The 12,480-nt window shown below is 40.0% G+C and overlaps 1 protein-coding gene across 1 annotated transcript in view; it reads left to right on the top strand.

Moving 5' to 3' along the window:
- LOC126278974 (vesicular glutamate transporter 1) overlaps positions 1-12,480 on the top strand; it is an 885,812-nt gene that overhangs the window by 746,883 nt on the left and 126,449 nt on the right. The window contains exon 6 of the mRNA XM_049979269.1: positions 3,522-3,640. Within this exon, the coding sequence (XP_049835226.1) occupies positions 3,522-3,640 (119 nt within the window). The remainder of the gene's footprint in view (positions 1-3,521; positions 3,641-12,480) is intronic.

Raw genomic sequence — 12,480 nt, 5'->3', positions numbered from 1 at the left:
TCTCCATTTCCGGCCGCGTGGCGCGCGCTCACGCTTCGACGCGCAATTAGACGGCGAGCGGCGGCCGCCGGCTGAATGCGCCTTTTGTCGGCCGGGCGCGCTGCTGATGCGCTTTTCGTTCAACGGCGGACCGGCAAAAAGGGGGTTAGCAACTCGTGATGGATGTGGCGTCCTGACAGTGGGGTAGAACGATTGCGATTGTACGCCGAGCCAATCTTACGATCAAGAACACGCTTATGTAGTTTATATACGGCAGTAAATAACGGCGTACAGGTTAATGCCGTGATCCTCAACTTCCGGAGGACGCGCGATACATTTCCGCAGTGTACCCTAATGAGCAAAATACTAGAGTGCCGAATATTACTGCGAAATATTGGCCATCATTTTGATTAAGGTGAGGTGTTGCTAACAAACAGAACATGAAATGAGTAGTGGTGCGAGGATCCGGGAGTAGTAAACGCCTGAACCCAGACCCAGCAGGAAAGCTGGCAATAAATGTTTCACAAACAATAATATTCATAAGACAGACCAAGGTAAATTGAGCACATTCGTTAAAGTCATATAATCACTGAATTGTAAGGCACCGAATATAGTTCACCGACCCCAATAAGCAATTACATTCACAATATTATAAAGGCATCAACAAATAAAATCTATATTTAAAAAAATTAAAATATTTTAAAGGCGCTAATGAAAATTGACGTAAATTATTTAAAAGCATCACCAAGTAAATTGAATGATACAAAGATAATGATTTAAGAGCGCCAATGAGCACTAACATCACAAAATTGTTTAAAGCCAATAACAAGATTTAAAAACCACAAGAGGCAAATTATACAAAGTAATAACAAAAAATTATTTTAAAATCGCCAACAATAATAAGAGCAAGAATTACCCATATCAAAATGTTTTAAGGCCAGCAATAAGCAGAACAAATGCTGTACCGTTCCATGTATCTTAACATGGTAAAAGCAGGCCTACAATGACGCAGGATAAATTACAACCCACGATTTGTGCCACCGAGGAACACAAATTCATCTCCCTGGAAACATTGCCTAGAAGCAGGAAATTACATTCCACGTTCTTCTCTGTAGGCCGTCCTACTAGTTTTACATAGGTAGAATAAAAATTGCTGATAAAAAATCTTACGTATTACAATCTAAATTAACATTCATTCCTTCTCTTCCATTGCTGGATGTTCAGGTCCATGCGTTGTGGGTGGCTTCCGTCGTTGTTCATTGACTGTTTGGTTCAAATGGCTCTAAGCACTATGGGACTTAACTTCTGACGTCATCAGTCCCCTACACTTAGAAGTACTTAAATCTAACTAACCTAAGCACATGACACACATCCGTGCCCGAGGCAGGATTCGAAACTGCGACCGCAGCAGCAGCGCGGTTCCACACTGAAATGCCGAGAACAGCTCGTCCACCATTGACTGTTTGACCGTGAAATATCGCGAAAGTGTAAGAAAAGAACGAAAATTAAATTATTGTACTTCACCTCAACGACGATAGTTTCTTTCTCTGAGGCAAAACATTCAACAAAAGAACCGGCAGGCAGCTCAGATGGTCTTGTCATTGAACAATGGAGACCACAGCCCTATTGAAATCGGCCTCCTATAAAATAACTGATAGGTTTGATTAGTTGGCGATCTATAAGACTAAGTATTTCAAATATGACTAGTGTATAAAAACCTCTACACAATTAATTAAGTAATTATTAAAAAACACTTCCATGAGCGACATTTACAATATATTACCAACGAAGAAGCAGTCAAAGAATCAACAGGATATAAATTTTGTCACGAGAGAAGAAGTACTGTAGCCTGTTTAGCTTGTTTTACATTATAAATACCAAAGATATGCAAACAGCATCGTAGGGTTCTGAAACTAATCTCTGCAATACAATTTCTTGAAATTATGTAACTGAGTAGAACAAGGTGAAGTCTCTACATATATTTAATGATTCTTTAAAGTAAAGGAAAAGGTTGTTTTGCATTACGTCAACTGGCAAGTAATTTTAACTACACTACTGGCCATTAAAAATACTACACCATGAAGATGACGTGCTACAGACGCGAAATTTAACCGACAGGAAGAAGATGCTCTGATACGCAAATGATGAGCTTTTCAGAGCATTCACACAAGGTTGGCGCCGGCGGCGACACCTAAAACGTGATGACATGAGGAAGGTTTCCAACTGACTTCTCATACACAAACAGCAGTTGACCGGCGTTGCCTGGTGAAACGTTGTTATGATGCCTCGTGTAAGGAGGAGAAATGCGTACCATCACGTTTCCCACTTTGACAAAGGTTGGATTGTAGCCTATCGCGATTGCGGTTTATCATATCGCGACATTGCTGCGCGTGTTGGTCGAGATCCAATGACTGTTAACAGAATATGGAATCGGTGGGTTCAGGAGGGTAATACGGAACGCCGTGCTGCATCCCAACGGCCTCGTATCACTAGCAGTCGAGATGACAGGCATCTTATTCGCATGGCTGTAACGGATCGTGCAACTACGTCTTGATCCCTGAGTCAACAGATGGGGACATTTGCAAGACAACAACCGTCTGCACGAACAGTTCAACGACGTTTGCAGCAGCATGGACTATCAGCTCGGAGACACGGCTGTCGTTACCCTTGACACTGCATCACAGACAGGAGCGCCGGTTATGGTGTACTAAACGACGAACCTGGGCGCACGAATGGCGAAACGTCATTTTATCGGATGAATCCAGGTTCTGTTTACAGCATCATGATGGTCGCATCCGTGTTTGGCGACATCGCGGTGAACGCACTTTGGAAGCGTGTATTCATCATCGCCATACTGGCGTATCACCCGGCGTGATGGTATGGGGTGCCATTGGTTACACGTCTCGGTCACCTCTTGTTCGCTTTGTCGGCACTTTGAACAGTGCACCGTACATTTCATATGTGTTAGACCCGTGGCTCTGCCCTTCATTCGATCCCTGCGAAACCCTACATTTCAGCAGGATAATGCACGACCGCATATTGCAGGTCCTGTACGTGCTTTTCTGGATACAGAAAATGTTCGACTGCTACCCTGGCAAGCACATTCTCCAGATCTCTCACCAATTGAAAACGTATGGTCAATGGCGACCGAGCAACTGGCTCGTCACAATACGCCAGTCACTACCCTTGAAGAACTGTGGTATCGTGTTGAAGCTGCATGGGCAGCTGTACCTGTACACGCCATCCAAGCTTTGTCTGATTCAATGCCCAGGCGTACCAAGGTCGTTATTACGGCGAGAGGTGGTTGTTCTGTGTACTGATTTCTCAGGATCTATACACCCAAATTGCGTGAAAATATAATCACATTTCAGTTCTAGTATAATATATTTGTCCAGTGAATACACGTTTATCATCTGCATTTCTTCTTGCTGTAGCAATTTTAATGGCCCGTAGTCTAGATTATGACAGTGTAGTTATGTGACAGATGTGTAGCGTAGCTCGTTCTGAGGCGCTTTGCTGAGGTGTCGGTTTGCTGTTGGCAGATGGCGGTGTTCAACTGGACGGTGGCCGTTGAGAGCGCCGTGGACTCTTCGTTCTTCTGGGGCTACCTGGTCACGCAGGTGCCCGGTGGTTTCCTTGCGTCCGCCTACCCAGCCAACAGGTGCGTCCAACGTGCACAGGAGCCTGTTCCATACCACCTCACTCCCACACCTAAATACTGTCAATTACAATCATCATTTACGTATGAATAAATGATATGCGTCATATGTAACTTAATGTATGCTGCGACAAGGAAAGAAGCTGAAGCAATGAATTGAAATTTGTGCCACGGCCAGGACTTGAACCTGGGCCCTTACTTGTAAGGCAGAGTTGATAGCCACTACGGCGCCATAGCCCTGTAGCTGCTACCGGTCCACGGGCTCAGATCGTGTGGTGCCTGACTAACAGAAACTTCAGTTCATCCACGCCTGAGCTACAGGCAGGATTCCGGCATTTCGTACAAAACGGGCGTGCTATTCCAACATTGGAGCGCTTCGGTTTAAGAAAAGGAAAATGGGCTGAAGGTGTGAAGTTGCTCTTTGGGAGGTCATTGGACAACGGTTGTACTTTCAGCTGTAGTAGACACAGTGCGGTTTTGTAGTTGTTAGCACATCTGCCTTATAAGCTGGAAGCCTCGGTTCAAGTCCTGGCAAAGGCCTAAATTTTAATTTATTGCTTCAGCTTCTATCCTTATCGAATATAAAACCGACTTGTGTGTCTCAAGGGAAATATAATTTCATCAGATCAATCAGTTTACTCTACTCATTTTGTGGTTGAAGCTCCCATTGTCCTTGTTTGCTTTCAAATATAGATAGTTACCAAGGAGGGCTGTTTCGATTACCGGCCAGGTCAGAGATCGCCACTGCACGGTGACAGATGTTATGTTGTTCTTATCTTCGTATCATCATTACTGACACGAAAATTACCTACCTAGAATCACAGACAAGTCTTAAGCCTGTTTAACTTCGTACCAAGGTATGACTCACAAATTGTGAATGTTCTAAATTGTGAAACACACCGTCGTATCTTCTTTCCACTGTTGAAATGATTTTATGGGCACCCCCATCCCCAAGTCAATAAATTGACAGAGAGAGGGAGAGAGAGAGAGAGAGAGAGAGAGAGGAGAGTGTTGCACCTTGAAGATATTTATTGGTCGATGCTTCAATCTAGTGTCCGATTTTAGAATCACATGAAGGAATGCTCGCCTGAAACCACCATAACCAATTTTCTTGTTGTGAAAATATGAGACTGTGTCTTGTACAGCGTCTGTAGATATTACTTCCACGCATTTAATTGTTCTACAATACAGTAAAGCTATTCATACCATTAATTCATCAGTGATAAATATCCCTGGAAGTAAAGCTCCTACTAAGGAACATGCGATATTTCCAAAAGAACTGACTTTCTTAAATGTCTTAACAACTTACCTGACTAGAAACTGGACATAGCTTCTATTTTAAAATGTATTCAACTTGCAAATGGTTTTTCTTAGTACTTCTATTATAGCTCTGGCTAAAAGCGAAAGTCTTAAAGAGATTCTAATGTACAACACTCTCTCCTACATTGAGCGATCGCAAATTGTTCAACACCTTTACTTTTTTCGGTGCAGTGTCACCATCAAGAGTGAGTTCATATCATTTTCTCTCAAATCACATATAAAACAGTTTGCGTGATAATATATACATCTTTGGGATTATGGTACCTGTATTCAGTATACTGGTAACAAAATATATACGTTAATATCGTGTAGTCATGTCCGTGTAGCTGTCTGTCATTTACGGTGCAGCTGATATTTGCTGCAGCTTGTCTTCTTCAGTGAATCAGGATTATTCTTATGAATATAAATACCAGAATCGAACATGCATATATATATCACCATGCAGACGTTTTTACGTGAAATTTGACAAAAGATAAAATGAACTCATTGGCGGTGGTCAAACTTCAAAGAAACATGTATGGGTGTTGAAGAAGAAGTTGTGTTTGCTCAAGACAGGACCACGTTTCCAAAATTGCGTGTGATTTTCATCATCGTTTTCTACAGAACATGTTCCACTTAATTGTGTTAGGCATCTTTTGTGGCCTAAGAGAAATAAAATAAATTATTATTTAACTATCAATATTTTGTTGTTGGATATGTAGTGTTAGATACCAGCTGACTTTCTTTAAAACTTGCATATATAGGATTGTGAAAAAGTTATCGGTTCACAGAACATATTCTGAAGCAACCCAGAAATCATCAGTTTGGAAGGAAGTGTTAAAAGTAAAAATTTTAGGGGAAGACCAAGACTTAAAAAAAGTAAGCAGACTCAAATTTATGTAGGTTGAAATAGTAATGCAGAGATGAAGAGGTTTGTACAGGGTAGATTAGCGTGCATAGCTTCGTCATACATCATACATTTCTTCTGGCTATCACAATAACAATAGCGAATTACTTCTACAGGTGATGCTTTGTGTTAATATTGCAACCAACCTCTCTTTAAAGATTTCCAGAACTTCTATTCGGTCATCAGCTACCATTAGATCCACTGAAGGCTGTCTGTGTTCAAAGGCACTTCGCATTTACAGCTAGATGTAGGTAATTTCTGTGGTCGTGGCGCTGGTGTAAAGTGCTCAAATTACATATATTCTGCTGCTTTGTGCACATAAATAAAGAATTGCGTTGTTATCTTGTCAATTAAACATTATACAGTTGCTCAAGTAGTAAGTAATGTTACTAAATCTATAAACACCAGCGCCGAAAAGACTGCAGTTAGATCCACTTGGATAAAAACTCTACCGTTAACTTGCTGTGACAAATTCGGATAAAATCCCAAAATCACGATGATTGCCTCTATTATCGTGGTCAGGAACTGTCTGTCGTGAAGGGGCTAGGCTTCCACTTATATGCCCAGAGGACAGCATCTGATTGGGTACATGGGTTCATGGAGATGCCGCATGCTGAGATAAAGCTCTCTGCCTCCACAGATTATGTTCGTGCTCGCTTTATAATGTTACTGCAGCACCACCACTCTTACGAGGCGATAAACTATGTTTCATGCTCTAAGTATACTGTATTCAGATCTTCTATCATTTTCGTAATTGCCACTTCATATTCAGCCAATACACCTTTCAAAACAGCAGATGACTGGAATCAGAAACATACAAAAAATATATGAATCTCTCGAAAGAATGAGCGCAGAGAGAGAAAAGTAACAAACTAAGTATTCGTGTATTTCTGAATAACAACTTACCAATACCATGAATTTCAGAAATGAGTAACGAAATATCAAATTACCAGAAATACCCAAAAATAAACTATTTTAAGAATAAACTAGTAAACTTAGAGATCTTTCAACAAAGGAAAAATAGGAAATATGCAAAAAAAAGCTGAAGAAATAAAAAGGCTACGTGGGAATAAAACAGAGAATTGGAAAAATGGAAAATACCTATGAACAAAAGTCTTGCCAGATGCTGAAGACAAAGTTAGGAAAAGCATATACTTATCACCAATCCCGCAACAGTGGAATTTAATAGGAATGCGTCACCCATTTGATGCGAAACACATAGATAAAAGAGGCAAATACGAAAGTAATGTAAAATTGTGAAAGAGATAGCAGAAATAATGACATGGTACCAAAATCCGACGCAACTGTTAGGTGACCGGATACAGAATGCAGAGAAGAGCCCAAGGAGAGACAGTCTTCTTTGCGTGATACTCTCTTCCTCAATATTTCGATAACCTTGTGTCTGCGAAGCTGCCGAATCCCACGAAGGAACTCTGAATGTTTCATGCAGTCGGTGGTCGATCCGACACGACATTTGGGATCTCTCAACCTCGTCACAAAAAGTTTATTCCGCTGAATGTTATCGACTACCCTCGGAGCATTGTTCTTATCTTTGAGAAGGCCTAACAACTTGCCGTTAACAAGATATTGCACAGCGAAAATAAAAATACTTCGATTAAACCAAGTACAATAAGAATAATTTAGTGGTCATTCAGCTGTAATGAAGAAATTCTACTTGCAAAATTGTCTTATTACATACCTCAGTACATTTCGACTACCTTTAAGAGTTTATAAAATCCACGTTTCATGACGAAAACGGTCACTAACTTTGCAGACAAGGGAAGCAATACCCGTGCCGGCTAGAATTATATGTCCTTCTCCTGCTGTCTCCAGAAGATTACGCCTAGACCGTGTTCCGGTCTCACCATCTCACCCTCGGTCTTCTCTTGGTCCATGGTTTACAATCCATTACTAGTTTAGGAAGCCTTTGTACTGGCATAGGATGTAAATGTCTCTCCATTTTTCTTTGTGTTGACTTGGCTTTTGGGTTATTGGCTGGATTCCTAATTCTTTCCTTACTATTTCCTTTCTCATTTTGTCTCCCCTAGCGCAGCCTTTCACAGACCTTAGAAATTTAATTTCGGATGCTGCTAAACGCCGTAAATGGTTTTTTTTTTCTAAGCATCAACTTTCTGCAACATATAATAAAGTAGGAATTAATAAAATAGATATTCCCATGACTGTATAAAAATTCAGTTCTCTCTACACTTTCTTACCATTAAGTGATCTTATTGTGCCGGTATTATTACTTTATTTCTGTGTATCCAAATCTTGATCATATGCGATGTCACAACCTAAATACTTGAAATGGGCTACCAGTTTTATTTGTTTATTTTTGATGATTTCCCTCGATCATACTGGTGACTACGTAAAAAAAGCCATGATTTTAGTTGTATTTATAGATATAGTCAGAGTATAGCTTGCACTTATCTCATTTAGTTTATGTAATGGCATTTAATTTATTTTCACTGTCTCGTATGGTAACTTAATCATCTGACAATCACATCGTGTTAATATTTTTATTCCTTCGAATATTTATGTCTTATGGTGTTCTATCTCCTTTCCATTTACTGATCATGTTCGTTTATATAGATACCAAATAGTGTTAGTGACACACCACACACTATTTTACTCCCTGATGATTTGTAGTTCAAGTGTTAGCTCTTTACCCATATCATTTCTAATTCTGACGTTCGTATAGATGCTTTTTGCGGCTTAAATGAGATGTCTAAGGATTCCTCTTTTTTCCATTATTTTCCATAGCTTGTCTCTGTGTATTCTGCCAAATGGGTTTCCATAATCGACAAATGCGAGTTGAGTTTCCAGATTAAATTCTCGTCTCTTGTAGGAAAATATAGTTACATTGGTCTGTCAGAAACATGGGCTAATCTGATGTTTGTATATGACACACAGTTATAAGTACACAGTTGTCCAATTTTATGAGTCTCTCTTTATCCGTACTCAGAGAAACGTTTGTCACAAACTTTCGTCTCTCTAGATTTACTTCGGTCTCACTAACTGAGATTTTGATAAGAAAACGTCCGTCATACATGGTTGTCGTTTGATAATGGACATACTTGTAAAACGTTTCCGGTTCACAACATTTTGTTTCCAAAGGGAAATTAATAGCAAATAACTTTTTTGAACAAATGCAAACGATGTCTGAAATAGTATGCACAAAGAAGAAAAAAAGAGCCATGTTCTACACTGAATCTTAACAACAGTGAAGTTTGCTACAGTACTGTCCACTAAATCTGCAGCTACAGACGGAAAGCAGATTGTAATTATTTTTCTACGCTCAGCCTTAATATCACCACTATAACTTACTCTTGCCTTGCCATTTTCACTGGATTGCTGTTTATTGTTTTATGTACCGTTAAACTGGGTAACTTTGAGACACTCTCAGCATCTATTGTGAGACAACTTTATAGAAATTTATACTGCGATATTTAATTTTCACATATATGGAATGTTTTAACTTGTATCCTTTGATCTTGATAGCAATAGAATTTATACGTGCAATGAGGTATTCGGAATATGGAATATTGATTGTCACTAAGTACTCCCCACCGCAAGCTCGGATAAACCTTGCGGCATGAAGTCTGATACAGAGAACGTAAACTTCAAAACTGATATTGGTATTGACCACTATATCTATCAATTTTAGCTACTTTACGAATTTCTATCCTGTATCATTCAGAAAGGCTCAAAAACGCTGTAACACATTTTCTTAAGTGACACGAAACTGAATTTGTCAGACATGGATACAAAGTATCTAGTCCACATTACTCGAACGTTTACGTATTTGTTTAGTGGAACCGTAAGAGAAGAAAATGGCTCACAACACATACACTTAATATCCTCTTTTGTCTTTGTTGTCTTCAGTCCAAAGACTGGTTTTTGATGCACCTTTCCATGCTACTCTATCCTGTGCAAGTCTCTTCATCTTCGAGTAATTACTGCAATCTACTTCCTTCTGAATCTACTTACTGTATTCATCTCCTGGTCTCCCTCTACGATTTTTACCGCCCCCCCCCCCACGCTCGACTCCAGTACTACATTGGTGTCTGCCCCCGGTAGCTGAGTGGTCAGCGTGACAGACTGTCAATCATAAGGGTCCGGGTTCGATTTCCTGCTAGGTCGGAGATTTTCTCGACCCAGGGACTGGGTGCTGTGTTGTCCTAATCATCGTTATTTCATTCCCATCGACGCGCAAGTCGCCGCAGTGGCGTCAACTCGAAAGACTTGCACCAGGCGAACGGTCTAACCGACTGCAGGCCCTAGCCACACACTACATTGCTGATCCCTTGATGCCTCAGAATGTGTCCTGCCAAGCGATCCCTTCCTGTAGTTAAGTCGTACCAGAAATTTCTCTTCTCTCCAATTCTATCCAGTACCTCATTATTAGTTACGTAATCTACCCGTCTAATCTTCAGCATTCGTTTGTCGCAGAATATTTCAAAAGTCTCTAAGCAAGGTAATTAGCTAAGACTGCTAGGACTAAGTTCAGTTGCAAGGGAAAAAACAGCCATGACACATTTGGTACAGTAGTCTGAGAAACTGTAAGCTATACTTAGAAAAAAAATGTTATATTGGGAATAAAACTTTGTCTTTTTTACCAAACCAATCATAAATGCCCATAAATTCAGTAATGAAACTTGGTCTCTGCTATTTCAATTGTTACACTTGTTTCCGCAGGTATGTGTGCTGTCACGAAAGTTACGTTTCTTATTTAAGGAAACAACTAATTCACTTTCCAGTGGCAGAAAAAAAATTATGAAGTATTATTCTTATGCAGTATGGCCTGCAAATTTATATCAACTTACTTTCAGTTAGGCATCTCGTCAAATTTATTAACTATAGCATAAAATTTCCAGGAAACCTATTGACTCGTTTTTCCACTAAGAAACAAAATGGCTTTGTGGTCAGCGGCTTCTATCTCTAATGGTAGCCACAGAAGTAGAGCTATATGCTGAAGAGTGACGTGACTTGGCGTGTTTAAGAATAAAAAGCTATGTTTTGTCACAAAGTAATATCTCAGTCACACAGGTGGACAGTTTTACGTTACCTGAAACATTTACACAAAAGACTACTCAATACAGTGCTAGACTCATATCATCTTCTGCTTTTAGGTTTTTGCAACGTTACTTCACCGCAAATGATGAGAACACTCCCTACATTAAGGGAATTAAAACAAAAAGGGAGAACAGGCTAGAATAAAAATCGTGTAACTACTGATCTTGGAGTTACATTAATGAATATTCTGAGCCGCACAGTTCTCAAAATAAGAATTTAGCAATAGTGGGAACCAAGTCGAACATGTAATATTACACAACATATGAAATTATACGAGCAATACGACTCACAGAATTATCAGATCGTATCTGTAAAAACTGTTTCATGTCCTCGTGTGTCCTCGTGTCTACTCTCTCTCTCTCTCTCTCTCTCTCTCTCTCTCTCTCTCTCTCTCTCTCTCTCCCTCTCTCCCTCTCCCCTTCTTTCTGACTATCTATCTACCTCCAATTTTAACTTCGTGTACAAATTTATTGATGTCAAAAGTCTTATTATATATCAAACCAACCTATCACTTCTAGTGGTAAGGATTTTGTCATCTATTCTTTCTGTTACCTCTCCGTTCCACATTTTATACGTCGACTTAAGTAAATGTTCATGTGTTCAGGCATCTACCTAGATGTTGTTGTGTCCTCTTTCTCGTTTTTCCCCTACGTCATGGAATGAAAATACCATTTCATAATATGTATCTCTATCAGCTGTCAGCAATGTTAGTTGCATCTGTAAACCGTTAGTCACCATCTTTTCTTTTCCTTTTCATTGCCATCACCACCATTATGCTTCTATTTACTTGGTTAGTAATACTTCATAAATATTTCAAGCGTCTGATTTAGTGCGTAGACGTAAAATATATGTTATTTTTCCTTATTATGAACTTTTTCCTTTTTGAAAAGTAGTTGTATCATTAAGAAGCCTGTTACCAATTCATGCCCTCTAAGACAAAAGAAACGATGTACTATGAAGGAATTATCCGAATGGGATGAAAATCAATAGATGTGATGTATATGCACAGATAAACAAATGATTACAATTTCAGAAAGATTGGATGATTTTTCCAAGAGAAAGAGCTTCACAAATTGGTCTAGTCAATAACGCGTTCGCCCGCCTCTGGTTCCTATGCATACAGTTGTTAGGCGTGGCACTGATTGATAGATTTTTTGGATGCCTTAATGGGGAATTTCGTGACAGTCCTGCCTCAATGTCGCTTTCGATCATCAAATACCCGAGCTGGCTGGAGTTCCCTGTCTATAATGACCCAAGTGCTATCCATAGGGAAGGGATCCGACGAACTTGCTGGTCAAGGTAGGGTTTGACAAGCACAAAGACATGCAGTAGAAATTCTAACCGAGTGCAGCCGGGCACTATATTGCTGAAATGTAAGCCCAGGATGGCTTGCCATGAAGTGCAACAAACCGGGACGTAGAATATCGCCGACGTACCACTTTGCCGTAAGGGTGTCGCGGATGACAACCAAGAGCATCATTCTACCAAATGAAAAGGCTTCTCAAACTATCACTCTTGGTTGTCGAGCCATATGGCGGCCGACAATTGGGCTGGTATCCCA

Source organism: Schistocerca gregaria, chromosome 6 (genome assembly GCF_023897955.1).
Source record: "Schistocerca gregaria isolate iqSchGreg1 chromosome 6, iqSchGreg1.2, whole genome shotgun sequence".
Lineage (NCBI taxonomy): Eukaryota > Metazoa > Arthropoda > Insecta > Orthoptera > Acrididae > Schistocerca > Schistocerca gregaria.
This window is presented reverse-complemented; position numbering and strand designations above follow the sequence as displayed.